The following is a 24,219-nucleotide window of genomic DNA, read 5'->3' as shown; positions in this document are numbered from 1 at the left end:
TGATGTGGCCAGCATCATGTTCAACTGCCTTTAGTTGCCCTAGCCCAATGGATCAAGTACTCCTTTTGCAGCAGGGTAAACTGGTGGTGGCTGTTCAGCGTGTGATTGAGTGAGACTCAAACCCATGACCTTCAGGATTTTAGCTTACCACCTGAACCAGTCAGCCACCACAATTCACCATAGTTAGCAGTAACCCAATTTACCTGACCATCACTCAGATACTGTAGTAGGATACTATAGTAGCGGACACTATAGAAAAGCTTAAGATAGTAATCACTGATGGCAAAGACAACCAATAATTAAGTTACTAAACAGTACTGTTGGCAAAGCAGTTATATGCTTATTACCAAGAGCAGATACAACTGAACCATGGAACATGCTGAATGTACCCATTTTGGTCACTCACATAGTCCTCTCCACCCAACATGAAGGCTGCAGTCTCAAGAAGTTGTCACATTGTTATGGATCCCTCCAATGAACTATTCAGATGGCATTTCCATGAAAAAGAGTTTCTATAAGCCTCTTGATGTTCTTTGGGCCTACTTAGATTATTATAGTTTGCTTTTTCATGACAGGGCAAGATGTTTGCATAGGACACAGGGGATACTTTTCCTGTTGTAACAGGTGCATTCCAAACTAACATCTACTGCAGGGGTAGGCAACCTATGTAATGCGTGCCTAAGGTGGCATGCGAGCTGATCTTTACTGCCCAGGTCCTGGTCACTGGTCTTAAGGGCTCTGCATTTTAATTTTAAATGAAGCTTCTTAAACATTTTAAAAACCTTACTTACTTTACATACAATAGTTTAGTTATATATTCTAGACTTATAGAAAGAGACCTTCTAAAAATGCTAAAATGTATTACTGGCACACAAAACCTTAAATTAGAGTGAATAAATGAAGACTCAGCACATCACTTCTGAAAGGCTGTCAACCCCTGATCTACTGTATTGCAGAGAAACATTTTTTGTGTTGTTATAGAAGCAGTAATATATTTAGCAAAGTCAAGAACCAATACAACTGTTCGCTCAGTAGCCCAACATCATGTAAGCAGTCTAGCAAGTTGGGACATGTCTGGGGACAGGGTCTTTTGACCAGATGTCAACTCCTTAATCAACTGACTCTAAGGTGCATGAAAGGGGAGAAAAGTATATTGTGATGGAAGCTAGGTTGGATCATACTTCTTCCCTCACACATCTGGGACAGAACTTGACTTGGTTCACTGTTAAAAGCAGGCAAGTACTGCAAGTACTTTTAAGTAAACATCCCTTTTGCAGTCTTGTACTTCTGAGGAAAAAATTAGTTATTAGCAGCTCTAGATGCACTATTAAGACTACCTATATTTACTATTTTGAACACAAGTGGAACAGCTATTTAGCATCTTAATTGACTAGCATATGCATTCAAAGTTAAACATACATGGTAAAAATACTAAAGAAAATCTAAAAAATAATTATCTGCCATAAATCACTATGTACACAGCCCTCAAAACTTGAAGCCAGGAATATCTGCAGACTTACATATTTAAATATATGTGTACGTTATTTATACAGACCAGATATAAACATTTATATAAAGGGAATTTGAAATATGGCACATTTGTACATGACTATTTCAATGAGAAAAATTTAGCATAGGTGTCAACAGTTACAAGAAAAAAGCAAGTTCTACAGCTAAAATGTGGACTTCATTGTCAATCTTGTCTTGTTCAATCTTGAGAAACTTTTAGTACCGTTCAGTAACTACAAGACACACCTGCATCACAAGCCTGAAAGTACTATAGGTAGAGCAACTGCATGAGTATGCATTAGATTTATTAAACACTACATTATGCAGTTTGTACTGGCTGGCTTTTAATTTCCTGAACAAAACATTTAACATCATAGGCTTTAGGCATTTCACAAAGAAGAATTCTCTGCTCAGGAAGGAGATAACTAAGAATTTTTCAGACAGTAGGTTATCTTACCTACTATATAAATATAAATATGTCTGTCAAAGATTTAGGCTCCAATTTCACAAAGACTTATATATAGGCTTACACACTTAGTACTTATAGCACAGTTAAACATGTGTGAAAGTCTTTCCAAGGTAGGACCCTGTATAAAAATTCTGGAGAATACTCCAGAACTGGAGTTAAATGCTTTTGCTTCCCCCTTTTGGTTAGTCAAAGAGAAAGCTCATCTTCCTGTGACGGGCAAGATGCTATTCCTTTAGAAGAAGTAAGTTTAAGCTGAAAGTTTTGGAAAATCTATACGTGGTAGAAAAACAGCAGAATTACTACCAGACCGATATTCCTCAGACCTGGGTCTTAAAGATCTGTGCCACAGATACTAGAATCTGAAGATTAAAGTATTTTGCTATATTAGAGCATTTGTTCAAGAGTTTTCATTTTAGCAACAAGACCTAAAAAAGTTCCTAGTAGACAACAAAGGTCTACTGATGTGGAAATAGCATAATTTTAATCATATATGTACTGGGGGGGGAAAAAAAAAAGTCTCAAAAGAATCTGAAAGACTGTTCCAAGATGGATAATATGAAATAATATTTAACCAAAGATATACCACAAATAAGAAAGATTCCTATTTAGTGCAATTTGTTTTCTTGTTTATACAGTCCCTCTTTGCTTAGGCATTTGGGTGCCTCATTAAGTATTGGTCTTTATTGTAAAACAAATAACCAAGTAATAGGAATGATTCAGTCATCAGTTAAAGAGGGCTAAACAAACAGATAAGTCTTGCATTGTGACCTGAAGTTTATCAAACCAAAGTTCTGGCCAATCATCACTGGGACAGAAAAAGTCTGGTGGGGAATTTAAGAGTAAATTCCTGGAACTGAACAACAGGGATGACTAAGTAAATCATAATCAGTATAAGAGGGTGTAAGGAGATGAGACATTACATTGACACGCTGAAGTTTTATACACCTGTGGGCTGCAACAAATGCAAGCTTTGTTTATGCAACAGCATATTTAGTGCCTCTTAATGATTTTCAATATCAGAAGCATTCTCATTATCTGAAAACTGAATTACATGTGTTCAGAACACATTGATAATTGTATTCAGTAAAGATCACAATAGTTAGATACAGTAGTGACACATGATATATAAAACTCCCATAGAAAGTACTGTGCAAATCATGCACATCAGCAAAATGAAAGGTATCTTTTGGCTGTGGCATGCCACCAAAGCTTTAGGTGTTGCCAGTCTGTGACATGGTACAGCCTTAGCTGGCTCACAACAGAAGATATGACATGCCTTTCACTCCCCGCATGCTGGAAAAATTAAACAGCCTTCTCATTTTGTATCAGCAGCTACCATTTGTTCAATTTACTTGCTGTCTGCAGCCAAAAAAATGAGTGTGTCCATTTCACTAATTTCAGAAGGATAATGCCAAAGTCGTATTTTTCAGCTATTCATAGACAGGTGCACTGAAACATCTGAGTGTTTGAGGAAGTGGGAAAAATTTTCTTTTTATAATATTGTGTCAATATTTTTAAGTCACACGACAAGGAATGTGTCTCACTGTAATCCACTCATAGGTTTTTGGGACTAAACACCCTCCAAGGACAGTCATAAGTCTACACAAAAGCTCTGGAGTACTAAGTTTTGCAGCTGTACCAACAATTTAGCTCCCATGAAAAAGTCTGACTTCACACATCTAGACACATTGTCCTAGTTAAAGTCAGCATTAACTTACACACACACACACACACACACACACACACACAACTGGCTCCAGATCTGGCTGTTTCAGATGGTACCTTATGAGTTAGTTTAAAATACAAAAACAAAAAAAGATCCACCCACTTTTGACCAAACCAGACATCTGTGTGACTTGGATAGGGAGGAGAACAGCTCTGCCAACACCAAAAACTGCCAAGCATCCCCTCACTTCACCTCCCCCAAACAGCTAAAAACATAGGACACAGGCTGATCTCTTGATCTAGAGAAGGAATATATACAAGCAGGTCCTCCGTTAAACAAAGAGGGACAGCTCCTTAAAATTTTTAGTGAATCCAAGTGCAGTAGCTTTTGCCTTTAGGCTAATACAATTTAAAACAAGCATTCCAATACAAAAAGTTTGACTGCTTCAAGGTTTGGAAGAAGTTTCCTTTTAAATGGAAAAATATCACCAAAAAGAGCTTAAGTCTAACTTGGTTTTCCCATAGCTGTTAGGAACTCAGCAAATAAAAAATGTGTGCCTTCAAACAAGTTCTCTGAAACAATGCTGTAAATAAGTATCTTGATTTACATGCCTGAGGGAAGAACAGCTGGAGAATCTAGGATCCTCCCATATTTTAATGTACAGTGAGGTCATAACTGAGTTTCCAAGACGTCTAAATTCTGTATTTAAACCACATCTTAAAAGCACAAGAAGAACTCTCATTAAAGCTAGTGGACATCCTTGATTTGTAAGGATCAGTTGGACTTACTGCATTTTATCAGTGGACTGTACAGTGTTTTTGGCTCTTGAAAAGTTTTAAAGTATCTTTTGAACTCTGACAAGTTTCCTTTAAACGCATATTTTCAGAGTTAAGTCTGCAAACACAGTATCTGATGTGCACTGAAGTTTAAACACACTTTATAGACAAGTTCTACAATACTTGGGAAAAAGAGATTGCTCTGCTATTAAGTGTTTCGCAGTGTTGATTTGAAAAGTCTCCTTTAGGGTTATGAAACAACATTTAACTTCTATGTTAAAAAGTTACAGTAAAGAGGCATGTGAAGTTTCTGTATAGCATGTATTTCACAAGATTTTAATATTACACATGCAGGAATAATCCAGCAGATGCCTGGTAAAGTAGATTTCAGATTGCTTAATTCTTTGACTGTTTTGGAAGTAAATTTCATAACCTTATTTGAGGGACCAAAGGACAATTCTAATGCTGTGGATTTAGTCTGACAGGTAATGCAGGCCCAGTGTGTATCATACCCTGCTTTAAACATTCTAGTTTTCTATAAATCCCCGTTGAAATGAATACCAAAAAGAGAAAGAACAAAATTCAATGAGAATTTAGCATTTAGTATTCTTCAGTTACTAAAACAACATCACACAAGAATCCATGTAGCTCTATTTTATTACTAATGGTTTACTCTGGAGAATGAGTTATAATTGATAAAGACTTTCTAGCTTGGTTTTCCTTTGAGGTTCTCTTCTCCTCCTTGCCAAGTCTTCAAAAGTTACAATTTGCCTTACAGCCAATTTTAGCTACATCTCAGAAATAATATTATATTTTAAGAAATATTTAAGTATCTTTTGAGAAATCGGTGAATAAATACTATACAGCATCAAGTGTTATCTTAAAGCTGCTAAAATGCCAGTACAAGGCTACAAAAAGTGTTAATTGAAAGCAGCAGACAAGATTATTCAGAAGTTGTTCCTACAGAAAATGTTATACTGAAAGTCATGTAAAACATTGATTTTACAATGAAACGGCTGATACAAAAATTTATTCTTCCCTTGCCACTCTCCAACCCTATTGGGTAATAATCCAAAAGAGTGGTAGATAGTTTTGTATACGTATTTACACTCATACATACAAAGTGACAGAACACCCTTCCCAAAATAAACTGAACAAAAGTGAAGCATAAACAAATGTATAGTTACCCAGAAGTGTGCATGGCAGTTAACCATCATGGTCCTTTCAATAAGCTCATCAGGACACTCTAGGAGATGGTGCCCAGAGACCACACCAGCATTGTTAACCAGGACTGAGACCTCTCCAACCTCTTGGCGGACCCGCTCAGCTGTCAAGTAGACATTCTCTCTCTTGCTTACATCACAGGTATACGTATAAACCTGCAAGTTGCAGTGGGGCAGCACCTCTTCTTCACCATCTCCAGTTGCTAAGGAATCCAGAATAGAAAGGATACATTCTCAATTAGATCTCAACATTCAGGTAAAAAGTCACACAAAGAAGAAAGAGTAAACACTCATCCATTACACTTTAAGAGTTCTATTTACTTTGGCAACATCACAGTAAACAAACCCTATATTTACTGTTCCTGCCTGAAAAAGGTAAATTTGAGGCTCCAGATTTACTTGCAGCTGTCTGAATCAAAGGTTATACTGATGAAAATAGTCTGTGCTCTTCCACTCATGAATCTCTCTTTCTAGCAAGAGATATGAGCGCACAAACCCCACTCCTTCCTGGGTGGTCAAATATGAGTGATTGTGGGTGGGGGATGAAATCCTTGCTTACAGCTGGGTTTGTAGGACAATGCCAAATCCAACCTGGTTTAAGTCACAAACCACTCCCCTGATCCATCAGGTAGTATGGTCAGGAAATAGTCACAAGAACTAAAGAATCCCAGAAATATCCCCTCTGGATGTTCAGCTCTAACTACCATTTTTCCTTTCCTGACAGGAGGACCACCACTGTGATAACACAGGTGATTTTCTTGTAAGCACATCACTTAGCTACCCTTCCTGAAGCAGGTGAAAAATAGTTTTATGGGAAGTTAGGACACAGTTGCACAAAAATAATAGCATGGCAATACTAGAGCCCTGCAGAAGCCATCTCCAGAAATGCCCCCTGCCACAAAATACTGCCCACACATTATAAACTGGGTACTTTCTCCTCACCAAGGGTGCTGGAACAATTTTTATAATGTGGGTACTGAGAGCCACTGAACCAAACTATAAACTCCTGTATATGATGGAAACCACTTCAAGCCAGGGGCTGTGGCAGCATACCCAGCACCCCTAGTTCCAGCACCTCTGCTCCTCATCCCTGCTGAGCACCATCAGGTCTCATGCCATCCTTCTGCCCCCCCCAAAAGACAGGCTAGCAGGTAAGGTAGGACCACTTCCTCATGGAAGACTAACCGAAGAGTAAGGGTATGTCTACATCTAAAATTTTGCAGCGCTGGTTGTTACAGCTGTATTAGTACAGCTGTATAGGGCCAGCGCTGCAGAGTGGCCACACTTACAGCAACCAGCGCTGCAAGTGGTGTTAGATGTGGCCATACTGCAGCACGGTTGGGCGGCTTCAAGGGGGGTTCGGGGAATGCGAGAGCAAACCGGGGAAGGAGACCAGCTTCGCCGCGGTTTGCTCTCGCGTTCCCCGAACCCCCCTGCAAACCGCAGGGAAGGAGACCTGCTTGCACGGAGGTTCGGGGAACGCGAGAGCAAACCGGGGAAGGAGACCAGCTTTGCCGCGGTTTGCTCTCGCATTCCCCGAACCACCCTGCAAACCGCAGGGAAGGAGACCTGCTTGCTCGGGGTTCGGGGAACGCGAGAGCAAACCGGGGAAGGAGACCAGCTTGATTATCAGAGGCTTCCTCAGGTATGCTGGGATACCTGCTTATTCCACGGAGGTCAAGAAAAGCGCTGGTAAGTGTCTACACTTGATTACCAGCGCTGGATCCTCTACACCCGAGACAAAACGGGAGTACGGCCAGCGCTGCAAACAGGGAGTTGCAGCGCTGGTGATGCCCTGCAGATGTGTACACCTCCTAAGTTGCAGCGCTGTAACCCCCTCACCAGCGCTGCAACTTTGTGATGTAGACAAGCCCTAAGAGTCCGCTATCCCAGATCCACACTGTCCTGGATCTCAGGCACTGGGCTGTTATCGTAGTCCCTACAGTTACTGGAGGAGGGGAAAATAAGGAAGGGGGGAGTGATGTATTAGATCTAGGTTTAATGTTACGATCACAAAATACATCAGCATGTAGAGGCAGGAGCACGGTATGTCACTGCCTGAGGTGCGCAGCGCAGTTACCTTGGCGGGCAGCGGCAGCCGCCTCCTCGGAGATCTCACGGTAGATGTGGCGCACCATGCCTGCCGTCTCCTCATTGCTCTGGGTGTTGATGTCCCACAGCACCAGCGGCGCTCGGCGCCGGGCAAACTCCAAGGCGAAGAGGCGGCCCAAGCCGCTGCCTGCCCCGGTGATGAGGCAAACCTGCCCCGCCACACTCTTCTCCTTGGGCCTCACCAGCCACTTGGCCGCAGCCAGCACGAACGCCCAGAGCACTTTGAAAGTGACTACGAAGAACTCCAGCAGGATGTTCATGCTTGCAGCGCTGTCCCCCAAGGGCTCAGCTACAGTCCCTGCTGCCTACCGCGGGAAGGGGCGTCTCCGGTGCCCTGGTACAGGGGCGCCTGCCTGCTGTGCTCCAAAGGGTCCCGCAGCCCCTCTCCAAAGAGCAAAGATCAGCCCCCCCGAGAAAAGCCGCGCGGAGCCCAATGAACTTAAGGGACACCCCCCGCAACCGTGGCACAATCCGCTCAGCCTACAGAGCAAGGGGCCGTGCAAAGCTTCCCCTTGGCAGCCAGAGGAGGAAAGGAGGCGAGAAACAGCCTAGGGACCCACTATCCCCAACACTAAGCACTGTCCAGGCTCCTAAGCTCCGCACTGCCTGCAGGCACCTGGGGCTGCAACTGCCTGGGAACCGCGACGCTTGCTGCCTCCTCTGGCTACTCGGGAGCCGCTGTGCCTGCAGCGCTGGCTACAGGGCTGAGCACAGGGAGACTTTAAACAGGAACAAGCTCCCTCTGCGCTACCAGATCTCCTTCCCCCGGGGCGGCAGCCAGCAAGTTCAGCCGCCCAATCGAGCCGCCCTAAGTTTGCCGACAGCCGGGGCTAGCTCCCCTCTCGCTGCCGCTGGCACTGGCTGAGGAGCAGCGATCACTAGCGCAGGGTGAGGGGCCACCTCCACCGCTGAGCCGGGGAACGAAGCGCCGGGTTTCCCTTTCCTTCGCCCCTGCCTAGCTCCCTCCTCCGGCGCTCTGCACCCCGCCACTGGTTGGAAGGGAGCATCTCCACGCTCCGGGCGCTATATACCCACGGCTGGGAAACCGGTCCCCTCCCCCACCCCGTTCCCAGGCCCTCCCCCAGCCCAGCCCACTCTGCATTCCCAGATCTTCCCCCAGCCCATTTCCGCCCCCACCCGCCGGCACAGCCCCACCCCTTCCTCAGCGCAAGGCCCCACCAGGTCCCCTGCTGCCTCGCCAACCCCTCTCCGTGCGCTCCCCACCCCATCTCCTCCCACACTGGGCCCAGCCCCCGCCGCACTCACGGTGAGTCGATGGGATCCGCCCCCGCACGCCAGGCCCCGCCCCCGCGGGCCCAGATCCAGCAACAACTCCCTCCCCAGTGGTGCCACCACCGCCACCTCCCCGCGGCCAGCCCAGCTCCGCTCTCCGCCACCTGAGACACACACGGGGCCTCGCATAGCGATACGTGTCCAAGCCCCCGCCACTCACATCCCCCCCCCCGCCGCTCAGCGGAACTTTCGGTCCCACTTTCTATCAGGCGACACCGGGCGCATCGATCCACGGCAGGGACCTCGCGGGTGGGTTAGAAACACGAGTCCTGACTGTCCCTTCTGGCTAGAGGAGGGAACTGGAACGGACTACATGTCCCAGAATGCAAAGCGGCTCGCTTAGCATGCAGGGCCCAGGATGTAATGCGCCATCTTGAGTCCGGCGACTTTCAGGGACTGCATGTCCCAGCAGGCAATACGGCTGCTGTCTTCCAACACGTCCTGGAGCCGTGGCCAGGTGGTACTTGGTATGCTGGGACTTGTAGTCATCACCGGTCACATTGCTTCTCGGGCGAGCCCACTGTCGGAAGGGTGATGTGTAAGCAGACGTACGAACCAAGACGTACGAAAAAAGTTCAGCATATTATTGGTAGTCAAATTCTAGCTATAGGACGATAGTTATTCTAATATAACAATTGAACATTTATTTGCTTGTGCATGTATTTTTAATGCTACTGTTAGTTACTCTAGTTTTGATAAGATTCATGAGTGTAAGGTGCTGTACTAGTATACATTAGTATTTTCATTTGTTTGTACATCTATAATACTAACATAGCTGCTGTTCAAATGCCAATATATTATTATTAATTCAACATTTTACAATAAAATAGCTAACACCTAGCAAAACAAACAAAACAGATCAATTAAAATAATATATCGTAACACTGTTGATTATTCTGGGACAAACTGCTTAACTCTTACTTCCACTGAATGATACCTCACTACACACACAGTTCTATTGTTTTCAATAGGACTAGGGAGACCAGACAGCAAGTGTGAAAAATCCGGACAGTGGGGGGGTAATAGGAACCTTTATAAGAAAAAGACCAAAATCAGGACTGGCCCTATAAAATTGGGACATTTAGTCACCCTAAATAGGACTGCTCTGCATGTGTGTAACTCTACTCCATAAGCAGTTCCACTGAAATCAATGAGAAAACTGGAGTAAAGTTTCATCCCTATGTAAGCATTTGCAGGAATGGAGCCCTAGAGCACAGTGAGTGGACATTGTAAAAATACTTAGATGAACAGACTGTTTTAGTCAAGTGGATGCAGTTCCATTCAAGTTCATCTGTTTATGGCAGTGATGCCTTAAATGACTTTTCAAATTGCACAATAAATCACCTGGCTGCAACAATGGAAATGGAACCTAAGAAACTGGGGGCCTAATGCTGCAAAGACTTAAAGTCACATTGAAGTCCGTGAGACAATTCACACAAATTAAGTTAAACTTGTGCATAATTGTTTGCGAGACTGGGTCTTTGCCCAATTTCCAGTCCCTTTTTCTCATCATTAGGTCTGAGACTCAAAATAAAATTAACAAGATTATCCATTTAACGCATGATTAAAACTAGTTAGGGCCACAAATAAACAAAACATTGTTCGATTATAATAATAATAAGCAAGTTTATTTCTGTATCAACTTTTTGAGATTTTTAACCTCTTTCATGGCCTAAACTCTGTTGATGTATGTGTTGTGTACAGAATACATTGTCAGTATTCGGCAAATAATAAAAATAAATAATAACCCTGCCTAATCCCATTAAAGTCAATACCAATACTTAGGCTCAGGATTTAGCCCCATAAAACATCTCTTGGAACTGAAGTGAATCAGTCACACTATGGAAATGAACTATTTAATATAATAACAATAGTGTTTACAATTTTTAATTACACCTCTGGGCCTGAACAGTGTGGGGACTGTGGATTGCGCCCAGCTAGGCATGCTGAAGCTGTAGCCAAGCTGGAGGGGCTTTAGTAATGTTTTAAGAGGAAAGTGTTTATAGCCTCTTCCTCCTGGTCTGTAAAAGCTTACTGTGTGTTTCAGTGAGCCATCTAACCTTCGCTTTGCGCCCCTACATTCCCATCCAGCTCTGAGCCCTTTCAATTTAGCTCAGGCACTCACGTAGTCATCTCCCTATTCCTAAATTGTATTCGGGCACAGCATTAGACAGCAAAACGCAGGGCTTTTGTGCTGACCCCTTCCCGGACCCGATTCTTTAAGCGTGTGATGCGCATGCGCGCTCTCTCTTTTCCGGTGGGGATCATGGCGGGCGTAGAGTAAGTGCAGCTTCTTCCCCGGGAAAATCCGTTTCCATCCGCGGCGTGGCGGCCTCTATCCCCCGCCGGCTCCCCGAGCCCGACCGCCAGGGCTCTGCCTCCCCGCTGCCGCTCGTATGGACCCACCTCAGGCCCTCCCCGGAGGCCCAGGCCTGAATGTGGCCGGGGCGGCAGGGGGGTTGGTTCTCCTCGCCTGGCGCGCGCAGGACTTGATGGAGAGTCTCTTGGGTGCGGCGGCCTGCCCGCGTAGGACGGGTCTTCGAGAGCGGGGCTGGGGTTGCCGGGGGAGAGATGTCGCGGTTCAGGAACCATCATGATGGGATGGGCCAACAGCGTGTACAGTCTCCCCAGGCCGTGTCCCATAGGCAGGTGTCCCTGTAACAGCAGTCGCTCCTCTCCTTTCTTGCCGTGTTAATGTGCTGTATGAAGCATTATTTAGGGCTAGGTGCTGCCTTTATATGCGTGAGAGTTGTGCCCATGAATCCGAGGGCACTATTTAGTGCTAAATGTATGATTCATTACAAACGGTGATGTTACTCTTCTAACACTACAAGTGACTTCCTAGAACGTCTTTCAGACAAACTCCCACAAAACTTAACGAAGTTGAATTACAAGCCTTAGTGGTAATGACCTTAGATTTCCTTCATAATGAAGTATCATCAAATTTAACGGGTATTCAAGCTATAGCCAGGGATTGCTACAGCCACCATTGCAGGGGTCTGTCGGTAGTTCTTGGACTGTCCCTGTACTGACTTGTATTCAGAGCTAGATGTAAGATCCATTTTTTGAGAGCGTTTGCCTCAATTTTAAGCCAGAGTGATAGTTTTTAAGTAGAATGAAAAAACAAAACTTATTAGACTCCCAAATGGTGTCTAAAAGGAAAGTGTTGGATGATGGTCTTTCAAATTGCTTGTTGCTTTTAATTTGTAAGTATTCAGATAAGTGGTTGCTTTATAAATACCTAGAAGTATCAATAAAGGGCAGTTACCTTGTGGTGAGATATAGCTCTTTAGCTGTGTACAGCAATACAAGTTTCCTTATTTGTGGATGAAAGAGGCTATAAGTACATGTTATAATACTATACAGGAGTTCAGGCCTGAGTAAGGCCCTAAACAATTGAATATACAGGAGGCAAAATGTAATTATAAACTGATTCAGGATGCTGCGGCCTGCACTTTTGTTTCCATGTTTGATTTATGTATATCAAAGCTGCTTATAATCATTCTTAGTTCAACTAAATTTGCAGATATACCTTTCATTATTTGTCATGTGAAGGTGATCTATAAATAGATCCTCAAGTCTTTTTTTTATAATTTAGAGGAAAGAAGGTGCCATCTGTTCCAGAAAGCCTTTTAAAAAAGCGAAAGGCTTATGCTGATATAAAGGCCAAGCGTCTGAAGAGGCTAGTGATTCAAAAGAAGGTAAATATTTGAATAAACTTACTTGTTTGAATTATTTAATTATACAGTAAAGGCAATCCTAATACAAAGAGATGGAAATAGAATTTATTAGATCTGATATATAGACAGCTGTTTTGTTAATCAAACATTTTGCAGACTGTTTTACCAATTTATTCACGGAATATTGATCAAGACAGAACACAGTCTGAATACTGTAAGTGACTCAAGACACACTACCCTTCAGAAAGAAAAGTAATTTTTGGGAGAGTAATCTTAGAGGCAGTATTAGGATTTGAAGTTCAGAGTTTAATATTCATTGGTATATGGCAGGAAGATAGACTCTTCAGTAAGAAATTGCGTATTGGTGCACTATGACATAGCTTTTAAAGGTCCAAAAAGTCACTAGCATTACTCTAAATACTAGGTAAGGGAAACAAACTGATCTGCTTCTCTTAACTATGTCCAAAGTGTTACAATAAATAATTGTTATATGCACAGGAGATGCTACAGCACTTTAAAGCTAAAGTTGATTTTTTTCTGCTTTCATATGTTAGGATAGTGTTATCTATTATACACATTTTGTAAAGCTTATTGATCTCTTGGAATGATACTATTGAGCTGTTGTAGGTTAATATGCTTATGAACATAGTGTACTTTTGGATGACATTTTATCCCTAATTTCAGCTTCGTAAAGCGCAAAGAAAACTCATCTATGCAAGAGCTCAGGCCTATCACAAGGAGTACAGGCAAATGTACAGACGTGAGATTCGTATGGCCCGAATGGCACGCAAAGCTGGCAATTACTATGTACCTGCTGAACCAAAACTGGCCTTTGTGATCAGGATCAGAGGGTAAGACATTTACCATTTTTGACTATGGTTAAAATTCATGAGGAATAGATTCATTTTGTTAAGATGTATGGGGGAAATTTAACCTTCCCATATTTTTAGAGCAGCACTATAGAATGTTTAAAAGTTCATATCATTTGTAATAAAAGCCTTCCACTAGTAGGTCCAGGTAGGTGTGGATTGACAGTACTAGTAGAGGACTTGTTCGGTCAGTCTAGTTCCACCAGCATATTCGGAATGAAGCCCATGTTTTAGCATTTTCAGTAAAAGAGGCAAAGTAGCAACTGCATGGAGAGTGAATTATCCTCATTTACATTTCATCTTGGAGTGATGATAAAATAGCAGGTTTGTCTATCAATTCAAACTGTTCTCATGCTTGTTCTTCTATTATACATCTGCAACATTGCAAAAATTAGTATTTGTTACTTTTATAACATAAACTGGATAATACGAATAAGTCTGCAGACCGTTATTAATGAGGCACCATAGAAATCTCCCCACAGGTTTCCGAATAGCTTGTTTAAAGATGTAGTAGGAGAGAGAAATCAACTAGTGATCCAGGAAAATGACTGTTTAAAGAAGGGTGTACCTTGCAACTCCTTGAAGTTGAACTATATTCCTGGTTGTTTTCTGGTGGGGGCACTGAATTGTGAATCGAGTATCACCTTCCTGCTTTGCTTTTGCTCCAGAGTTGGTCAGACTAAGCTCTTGTTAGCTTGTTGAAGAGAGACTCCAGATTAAAAGTAGTAGATCTGCTTTGAATGAAAGTTTCAGAGAATGAAAATAGAAATGGTAAAAGATAATACAGTTCACTACAATGATTACTTTGAATTGTTGGTAAGCATATGGTTGATTACTGAATAAAGCCACATAGCCATGTAGATCAAATTATTATTATTAAATGTAAAACTAAGCATATCACTTCTGCACTTTGCAGTATCAATGGAGTTAGCCCAAAGGTCCGTAAGGTATTGCAGCTCCTTCGCCTGCGTCAGATTTTCAATGGCACATTTGTAAAACTCAACAAGGCTTCAATTAACATGCTGCGGATTGTTGAACCCTACATTGCCTGGGGGTAAGTAAAGTTTTCAATTTAACTTTATCAAGTGAATTTGAAAAGTAAAATACAGAATGTATTGCTCAACACTGAAATAAGTAGCAGAAAATGAAAACACAGGTCCTGGTCTGACTCTCAGTCATGAATTCCCACTGGTGCAACATGAAATGTTTTGTATCCTTTGTGTTGCAGTGGATTGTTACCCTTGGAATGCTAAATTCCCTCTAAGCCGCATGGCCACACAACTACCTATTGAGTGTTGCGCTGGTGCTCAGGGCTGCGGCAGCGAGAGATACCTCTTCCCAAACCCCGGACCTGCCACAACAGCAGGACAGGCACCCTGACCCAGCCCAACCGGGACCTGCCACAGCTAGGGGACAAGTGCCCCATCCCAGCCCTGAACCTGCCACATCTGGGGGACAGGCGCCCTGGAGCTGCTGTGGCTGGGGGGGAGGCACTTTCCCACCCAGCCCAGGGGCTGATGGGGGGAGACAGAGATGGGGGGAATTCTCTCTCCTCAGGTAGCCCCACTGCACCCCCAAACCCCACAGCCCCACCCCAGAGCCTGCACCCCTAGTCAGAGCCCTCACCCCCCCCCCATACCCACTGCACCTCAAGCCTTGGTCCCAGCCCTGAGCCCCCTCCCACACTCCAAACCCCTTGGCCCCGCCCCGCCATGAATTTGATATATGCACCAATATGGTGCACATAACAAAATACTTTCTGCACATGGGTGGGAAAAATTAGAGGAAACACTGTTGGTATGTGTGTTGTCCTCATACTAAGCTCGAATAATTTAATATAGAACTTCATTTTTTGGCATTATTGAATGAGAATCCCAATCACTTCTACCTCACTTCCGTATTTCAGTTACCCCAATCTGAAATCTGTGCATGAACTGATCTACAAGCGTGGTTACGGCAAGATCAACAGGCAGCGCATTGCTCTGACTGACAATTCTCTGATTCAGCGGTGTCTTGGTAAATACAACTTAATTTTTTAGCAATGATATTGGCTTAAGATTATCTGATTTAGCTAAAAATATGAGTTTAAAAATTCTGAACACTACCTCTATCACTAAAAATAGATTTCAGTATGACAATAAATCACTATCTTGGCAACTTGATGCAAAGCAGGAATGAAAGTATTAGCTTTTCCTATTGGAAATCAGAACTTTCAGAAATGTAAGATAAATTAAAGTTGAACTAACTTTTATAATTTGACTAGGGTATTCAACTATAAACGTTGTCTCAGCTTGATTTGCATTGATTTCTAATGGAAAAACGGATAAGTCAAGCAGGAGCCTTTTAAGAATGAAAATATCAGCGAGACATTGAGTGGAAATACTGAAACAATGTCAAGTATTTCTAAACTGTTTTGAAATCATTCGCTAACTAAATATGCCGTAATCAATATCTTGTATCTAGTCAGATTAAGATTTTGGGATATTTAACATTGTGGTGCAGGAAGTTAATTTCCACATTCCATGTTACTGAATGTTGGTGAAACCTCATCCTCCCCATTCATCTGGAATTAATGGCAAAATAGTTTTTCTATTCACAATTCAAATTGTTCTTGTTTGCTTTTCATTTATTTACCTGGGTCACTAAAAATAGCAGTATATGTTCTACTTTTATAATTTGCTGAGGTCTGAAAGTCCATTATTCTTTACATTACAATTCTAAGAATTGGGTTTTCACAACACGAAACACTCAATTGCTGTGTTGTATTACCAGATGCTCTTGGAAAATGTGAACTCTTGATGTTCAAAGACTGCATTAAATATAGAAATGCCATTGTTTCATTGTTCACTAAATCCTTGCAACAGTTTATGTGAGATTTAAAAAAAGATGAATTTGTTAGGTGCAAGTGTGTAATCAGTGTTGATTTAACTTAATTTTTCTTAAAAGACTACTATGAAACAATGTTTACCAAAATTTCATTAGATTATCACGGTTTTCTTTTCCCTGTCATTGCTGGTTAGTATTATTATAGAAACAAACTTTCTATAGTGTTTTGCTGTCTTTTTCCATATGTAAAGGGGGAAGCAAACCATTTGTTTCTAATTAGCAATAGTAACAGCCTTGAGGGGAAAAATAGTACACAACTTGTTTTGAAACATTAAAGCAGAGCATGCTGATTTGTGGACTTTGACTTGATCTCAAGCAAACAACTTGATATAGCATTGGTTACCAGAGAATATAACACTTGAGACAAATTTTTAATTGTGGATAGTGTTTTGTAGGTAATCATGTCACTGGCCTTGGGTTTTAGTCTGATAGTCCTGTATAATTACTGTTTCCTGGATTTCAGAGAAATATGGTATCATCTGCATGGAAGATGTGATCCATGAGATCTATACTGTTGGCAAGAACTTCAAAGTAGTGAACAACTTTCTATGGCCCTTCAAGTTATCTTCTCCTCGAGGTGGAATGAAAAAGAAAACTATCCACTTTGTGGAAGGTGGAGATGCTGGCAACAGGGAAGATCAGATTAACAGGCTCATAAGGAGAATGAACTAATGGTAAGACGCTTAATGTCACAGGGAAAATGTACTTTAAAAATAAGTTAATATTTAAATATTGGACAAACTAGTTCAATAAGGCTTCACACTCCAACAGTTTGATCCAAACAAATAATATACATCAATTATATACCCCCCTTAAAATCAAGCAACTTTTCCTTCCACATCCACTGGACCACGTCCTTTACTGCATAATTAATGTAAAATTAAGGAGGTGCTAATTTTAATGTTAAAATCGTCTCAAGGGTTATAAAAAACACATGTACAGAAATTGTGTGGAGCTTGATCGTAGTTGCTATATATTTTTCCCCAGCAGTTTACTACTAACTTGCTAAACAAATAATTTACATATTTTTAACCATGCTTGGGATTTGTAATGGAAACGACTGCCCTTACTGGCATTGAAGGATCAAAAGTAAGTAATTCCCAGAAAGCTGCTTGCTTTTGCTGTTAGCCATCAATTAACTTCATCTGGCCACAAGGGCTCGTTCTTGTAACCACTAATCTAGGTACAAGTGGTCTCTTTGAATTTGGCTCTTGGCCTTGCAAAGTCAGATGTGCTTATAGAAATGGCAGGGGAAGGTATGGACTATAAAAGCACTTCTAAACTTTTAATTGTGTGTGTATATTAACAGGACATCTCTGTTCCCTATATTGGCCAAAGTAATAGACTATTTCAGAAAAACATGCAAAAGGAAACCATAAAGCAAAAAGTTAGTATGGATTATTGACATGGTCAAAGTGCTTGAGGACTACCCAATTCCTAGTCTAGAGGCTGATAAGAAAAAGGTCAGCCCACCAGTGTGCTCCATGGACAATGCTACGATGCAATTTATTAACCCACATATGTTGGGCTTTCTGATGGTGCTATTCATGGACCATGCTTGGCACTAGAGCTTGTGAGGAACTTAGACAACGTTTTTGTTGGAACATGCCACTTTGGCAAAACTGAATTGTTTAGTGGGAAAGGGTCTGTTTTGACAAGTTTTCAGCTCAGATTTTTAACAATTTCAAAATTGTCAAAACATTTCATTATGACATCTGAATTGAAAAATTCTGGGCTTCTGGTTCAAAATGACTGTTTTGAAATTTAAAAAAAAAATTCAAAATTACTGAAACTTTCAGTTGACCTAAATTGGAATCATCTTGGATCTGGGGTTTGTGAAAATTTGAGATTGACTTTGTCCCCATTTGGAACAGGAAATTTTTCAGAATAATTTTTGTGGGATGGGAAAACAGTTTCCACTTGGCTGTCCTTGGGACCTCTGTCATATCAGCCTTTAGCGACAGTCTGATGCTCGGGAGAATTCTGACCGCTACACATGCACAGAACTCATGTCCTCCACAGATTTTTGTTCCTCTGCAGAAAATAGGGGGCACTGCAGTTACACCTTTTGCCCATTAGGGACTGCTGAGGCACCAGAAGAGAGGGCAGCAGCCAGTGGAGAGGGAGGGGGAGAAGCTGAGTTCCTCACAGTGGGGCCAGATGAGGAGGCATGGGATGGACAAAATAGGGGCCCTTGTGGTAGGTAGTGTCACAGACAGGGGTTCAGAAAGGCTAATGGAGGGGACAGACTGGAGTGTGAGCTCAGGAGCTAGTGAGATAACAGCATTGAACCAGGGCCACATGGGGAAGGAGGGTTGCAAGGCCCCATGGGGCAGGTGTGCCTGACTAAATGGGAGAGGCTAGAGGTCAGCCAGGGTCTGCATGGGGGAGGCTCCCTACTTCTCCCATCCACACCCAACAGCCCACCAGGTTCACTCCCAGGCTCCTTCCCAGCAATTGCTTCCCTGTCCCTCGCCTCCTCAGTTACCCCTGACTCCCTCCCGAAGTTTTTGTGCTGCTTGTGAGGGGTGCTGGAAATACATTTCTGTATTGTAATTAGATTTCTTACTAGGCATATTACTTGTGAAAAATATTTCCTGAATCTTTTTTTGTCTGTATTGTTACAGACCTACTTGCTGACAAGTATTTTGAAATAAATTACTAAAATAATTGAAACTGGCATGATTATATTGTTTTGACAAATAAATTATGCAGAATTTTAAAATACTATGGGCAGAAAAGATTGCATAATTCAGTCTGCCCTTCCTGCTGTGAGCATAAGAAGGGTTCTGCTACTTCAACCGCGCCCCCCCTCCTCCTTTTTCATTTTCAGAGTTCTCTATCCTCTGGCATGTTTTTCAGTTCTAGTACCTTCTGTTGCTGTTTGTAGCTGTCCTAAGCAGCAGTGGACTGAAACTGACTTGATTCTTGTCAGCTAACTGTTGCCCACAGGGTTCTGAATAGCAATTAGTCTCATCAGTTTTCTTCTGTTGTGTGACCAAAGTCTGAATGGTAGCTGCAGAGATGCACTGGAGCTGTTTTGTGCTGCATCGACAGAGCAGAATAGACTGGATACAAAGACTTATTGGGCCATTTTAGCAATATGATGTCACAAAGTACTGCTTTAAAGAACAAAGGAAATATGTACTCCCATGCCTTTAGAGAAATTATGCATTAGTAAGACTACGATTTAGTCATAGGGACCAAATTCATGGTTCATTTTGGTCAATTTCATGGCCTTAGGATTTTTAAAATAGTAAGTTTCATGATTTCAGCTATTTAAATCTGAAATTTTGCAGTGTTATAATTGTAAGAGTCCTGACCCAAAAAGGAGTTGTGCGGGAGGTCACAAGGTTATTGTAGGGGGAGAGGGGCGTTGCTGTACTGTTACTTCTGAACCACCGCTGCTGCTTTCAAAGCTGGGCAGCTGGAGAATGGTGGCTGCTGGCCAGGAGCCCAGTTCTGAAAGCAGAGCCACTGCCAGCTGCAGTGAAGAAGTGAGGATGGCATGATATGGTATTAACACCCTTACTTCTGTGCTGCTACTGGTGGGTTGCTGCCTTCAGAGCTGGGTGCCTGACAACTAGCCACCGTTCTCTGGCCTCCTAGCAATGAAGGCAGCGCAGAAGTAAGGGTGGCAATACCGCAACCTCCCTAAAATAACTTTGTGACCTATCCTACAACTTCCTTTTGGAAGGACCCCGAATTTGAGAAACACTGGTCTCCTCCCATGAAATCTGTATAGTACAGGGTAAAAGCACACAACATACCAAATTTCATGGGGGGAGACCAGATTTCACGGTCTGATGTGTTTTTCATGGCTGTGAATTTGATAGGGCCCTAGTTGTCGGCATTTTTAGTAAAAGTGATGGACAGGTCATGGGCAATAAACAAAAATCCACCGCCTATGACCTGTCCGTGACTTATACTGTAAATATCCCTGACTAAATCCGGGGGGGGAGGGGAGTGAAAAATCACAGAATTCTTGACTTCCGTGACAGACACGAAGCCATATTTATGTCTTTTTTAAAAACCCAGACACCTAAATTAGATTAAACAAGTGTTTGACATCACTGAATTTACTATACTACACTACAAAATAGCAAGCCTTCAGATTACTTGCTCATTAGAGATTATGAACACCTGAATGCTTTTCTGTGCCATTGGAGGAGAGGCCTTAATTTTAAAAGGTGAACTTTTATGGCTGTGAAGATGCCTTCCCAATGTCAACAATTCAAATAAAGTAATTGAAATAATGTTTCAATTGACCCAAACTGATTTTTGGTTTGTTTTGCTCTTTCCAGTAGTCGCTTGGGGTTGACTGGAGATGGGGAGTGTTTTTTCCTCCTTTTTGGTGAATGGGCTGCCTTCTCTGAAACTACCTTCTCATAGCAGTACAGGGGGGTTGTGATGAGCTCTGAAATTGACCTTACCACTTGCTGGTTATCTATGTGCTTTAAAAGCTTGTTCTGTAGTTGGCTAGTCACATGGTGCTGGTTTCTTGCTCCACCTGCTAAATTGCAAGTAGGCAATTTAAAATGTTAAATATTTCCTAAGTAAGCAGTTAGTATTCCCAGGAATAGATGATTGGCTGGTGAGGAGAGGGGAAGTAGACCATTCTTTGAAATCTTTGAGAACTCCTGAATAAGACTTGGAAGTTGGGATAAAATCATTGTATTGCTATTATGCTAGTCTAGGGATCACAAATTTTGTAGAAGTTTGGTTGGTTGGTTCTGATGGGGTAACTTTCTGGGTGGTTAATAGCTCAGTGCTTTTAACATCTTGCCTGGAAATTTAACAAATGTGATGAGAAAACACTTCTAAAATTCTAGTAAATAAATCTTTGATCATTCAAAATTGAGCAAAACGGCCTTTGTTAGATGTCTGCAAACTGGATGGCAGTTCCCTCTTGTCTACATAAATTGCTGTTTTTTTCAATTGTATCCCAACAGCTTTAAGACACACATTGTTCTATAGCCTATAGCAGTATGCAGTCTGCACTCCTTCCATCAATGAACTTTGCTTTGAAGTTTACCCAGCATGATGGAACATCATTGTGGCCTAAGCTTCCAGGAGCTTTGTGTGGGAAGGAAGTTTAAGCCCTACTTTTCCCTTTCTTCCCCTGACTGTGGTTAAGGAAGCTCACACATCCAGATGGCTCAAGTTCAGTGAAATGGTGCTTGTCATGATTTTGATTGGTGGTCCACCTCAAGATCATTCCTTGTCACTAGCTGGGTTTGCCATTCTATAATATACTATTCTATACTAGTTCTACAGATCAGTACAAACTGCTGTGTCACTTCCATTTCCTTTTAATCACACTTCCTTGTTCTTATGCCCTTGCCATGTTATATCTGGGCTGCAGGTATCAGCGAAGCTATAGATCCCTTCCATTGGTCTATAGCTCTTGTAAACATTTTCTCTCCTTTGTTTCCATTCCCCTGCATTTTCTTTCCTGCAGAAAATCCCAGTTACTTGACTACTATCTACTGAAGTTGTTTACAAATTCTCTTTAAATATATGAAGAATGAGTGACTCTTTGGAAAGACTGTTCAATTTTCTCATTCATTACAAAACTTTGTGAGGGGGCAGAGAATTAATTGTCTGCTAGTAATGTAGTGAAAACTAGGCCCCAGCTTAATAAGGAATAGTGCTCATTTGAGCTAATGCCCATGTAAGCAAATGTCTTCTAAAGGGTTGTATGCCTGAAGGTGAATGTTCATTTCAATTTTACATACCTGTGATGGTATGATTATTCCCCTCTGCCCCTTTGCCTACATAAGGGAGATTTACTAAATGTTTCCTACTGTTAGCATTGTCTCACCTTGAGCAGTGTTTGTGTTGGGAGACCCAGTGCAGCTGAGTGTTTAACACAAAGTTGAAATTACTGCCTTTAAGCCTTTGCTTAAAATTCCCTTGTTTAGATGCAAGACATAATTTTAACATAGGTGGAGCTGGACTGAAGTGCATTTTTATGCAAGTTTAGCATCAACATTAACAGCAGGAACTGTGACTTGATTGTGTTCTGTCTTAAATACTAGCTTTCCTCTTCATTCAAGGTAGACTTGCTTCTTTCCTCACGTTGATGTTCTTATATTAGGAGACATAACATGTTCTAAAGCTGCATCTAGAAGACAGTGCTTTATTGCAAATAAGAAACTTGGGTATTGAGGTTGGAGCTATTTGACTTGCATAGGATTCTAGTAAAGTCAATTTGAATAGTTAGCACCTATGGGTCTTTTCAGTGTAGTTGAAAGTTATATATATAGTAACAGCAGCTGTGATAAACTGATAGTTCTACATGATGGTAATATAGAAATTAAGAAAGTTAAATATTGTTAATGTTAGTTTGTCTTCTCTTTCAGGTGCCCAGCAGTGGACTTTCCTACTGTGGTCTGTTAATAAAAAAAATTTCTGTGCATAAGTCTCAAGTTATTTTGCCTGGGGATTTTTCTATAGTATTCCCGCATAGTTACATTGTCTAGAAGTGGGTTTTAATAGAGTACTCTCAAAGCTTCATAATTAAGATTCAGTAGTAGAAAATTATAATGTTACTTCCTTTTTATTTTACTTCACACTTATTCTTCCTTTCTTTAAACATGAAGTTACCTCTAGGCTAAGCCAGTCCCACCCTCTTCTGAATTTCAACTGTAGCAGAGAAGAGGTATAGAGTGGCTTTATTTTTTTGAAGGGGGGGGGGGGCGGGATGATGGGTAAGAGTCTTGTTTCTATTCACCAATTAAGGCCCTAGGAGGGCTGCAGAATCAAAGCTTAGTTTACTACAACATACATCTGGCAAACCAGTAATTTTCCACTACCCTTTTCCCAAATTCCTCTCTGTACTTCTCCCATGCCAGTTAGGCAAGACTCTACAGACTTGCTAAGGGGCACAGAAGAGTCCAGGCTCCTTACATCTGCAACAACAAAAAATTAAGGTTCTCAGCACCCCACCACCCTTTAACAAGTTTAGACTAAGACACATGAAAGTTTTCAGTATATTGAGAAACTAATTTTCTATTAAAACATGTTTGTCAACCAGCTCTGCTACTGACAGTCAGTTACACGTGAGTGCTGAAATAAAGGGGCACAAATGGGTTAGCTGTCAGTATACTTTTCAAACTTGCTGTGGCCCTGTGGCCTAAAAATAGGATGTGACCAACATCCAAAATGAAGGACAAATTATTCATCCAGGAAACTTCAGAGTGCAGGATTCATTCCTTTTGTGTAAATACCTCTTTACATAACCTCAGTTTCATGATTCTTGTGATGCAAGTATTTTTCAACAATAAGATACCAGATTTGTATTCCTGTCTCTGTTGATGACCCATGACTGTGGCAAGAAACCATTCAGAGTCATTTTACTCATCTGTGTAATGGGTTAAATATCTACAGTTGTGAAAGTCTCAGCTAATGAATAGTACAAATGTATGGAAGTACATATTTATAACACAATGGAATTGTAATATCAAATAGCTACATAATTTGTCTAAGAAAATTACTGTTCTTCCATGGCTAGAGACATGAACAGCCCCACAGACAAGAGATTTCCAGTGTTTCAGTGGCTGCCTTCAAAAATGGCATGATAGATGTGTTATGGAAGCCCCTCATGGTTCCATTGTTATGGTCTTATTTAATTTTGCACTTAGAACACACATTCAGCCATGTTACATGTGAAGCATACAGAGTATTCTTTCCATAATTACAGAGCTTCTGCTATACATGAGTTTTCTGCACAT

General features: G+C 41.8%; 2 protein-coding genes across 2 annotated transcripts in view; one reads left to right on the top strand and one right to left on the bottom strand.

The window, feature by feature from the left end:
- The window catches only part of RDH10 (retinol dehydrogenase 10), a 39,378-nt gene extending 30,561 nt beyond the window's left edge, over positions 1 to 8,817 (bottom strand). Inside the window, exons 1-2 of the mRNA XM_030553272.1 lie at positions 7,724 to 8,817; positions 5,608 to 5,846 (exon numbers count right to left, since the gene is read on the bottom strand). Coding sequence (XP_030409132.1) covers positions 5,608 to 5,846; positions 7,724 to 8,015 — 531 coding nt within the window. The 5' untranslated portion in view covers positions 8,016 to 8,817. The remainder of the gene's footprint in view (positions 1 to 5,607; positions 5,847 to 7,723) is intronic.
- A 2,437-nt stretch (positions 8,818 to 11,254) lies between these two features.
- RPL7 (ribosomal protein L7) lies at positions 11,255 to 22,904 on the top strand. Its single transcript, XM_030553273.1, has 7 exons — positions 11,255 to 11,328; positions 12,647 to 12,749; positions 13,413 to 13,579; positions 14,514 to 14,651; positions 15,504 to 15,613; positions 16,947 to 17,157; positions 22,849 to 22,904. The coding sequence occupies exons 1-6, from the start codon at positions 11,279 to 11,281 to the stop codon at positions 17,153 to 17,155; spliced, it is 777 nt and encodes a 258-aa protein (XP_030409133.1). The 5' UTR covers positions 11,255 to 11,278; the 3' UTR covers positions 17,156 to 17,157; positions 22,849 to 22,904.
- The last annotated feature ends 1,315 nt before the right edge of the window (positions 22,905 to 24,219 follow it).

Source organism: Gopherus evgoodei, chromosome 2 (assembly GCF_007399415.2).
Source record: "Gopherus evgoodei ecotype Sinaloan lineage chromosome 2, rGopEvg1_v1.p, whole genome shotgun sequence".
Taxonomy (NCBI): domain Eukaryota; kingdom Metazoa; phylum Chordata; order Testudines; family Testudinidae; genus Gopherus; species Gopherus evgoodei.
Note: the sequence above shows the minus strand (reverse complement) of the source record. Positions and strands in the feature narration are given on the sequence as shown.

What these genes read in the sequence shown, in the direction of transcription:
- RPL7 (XM_030553273.1), top strand. Translation starts at nt 11,279, where the DNA reads ATGCGCATGCGCGCTCTCTCTTTTCCGGTGGGGATCATGGCGGGCGTA. An exon ending in GGGATCATGGCGGGCGTAGA is followed by an intron (nt 11,329 to 12,646) that starts GTAAGTGCAGCT and finishes TTTATAATTTAG; the next exon opens with AGGAAAGAAGGTGCCATCTG. An exon ending in GAACCCTACATTGCCTGGGG is followed by an intron (nt 14,652 to 15,503) that starts GTAAGTAAAGTT and finishes TCCGTATTTCAG; the next exon opens with TTACCCCAATCTGAAATCTG.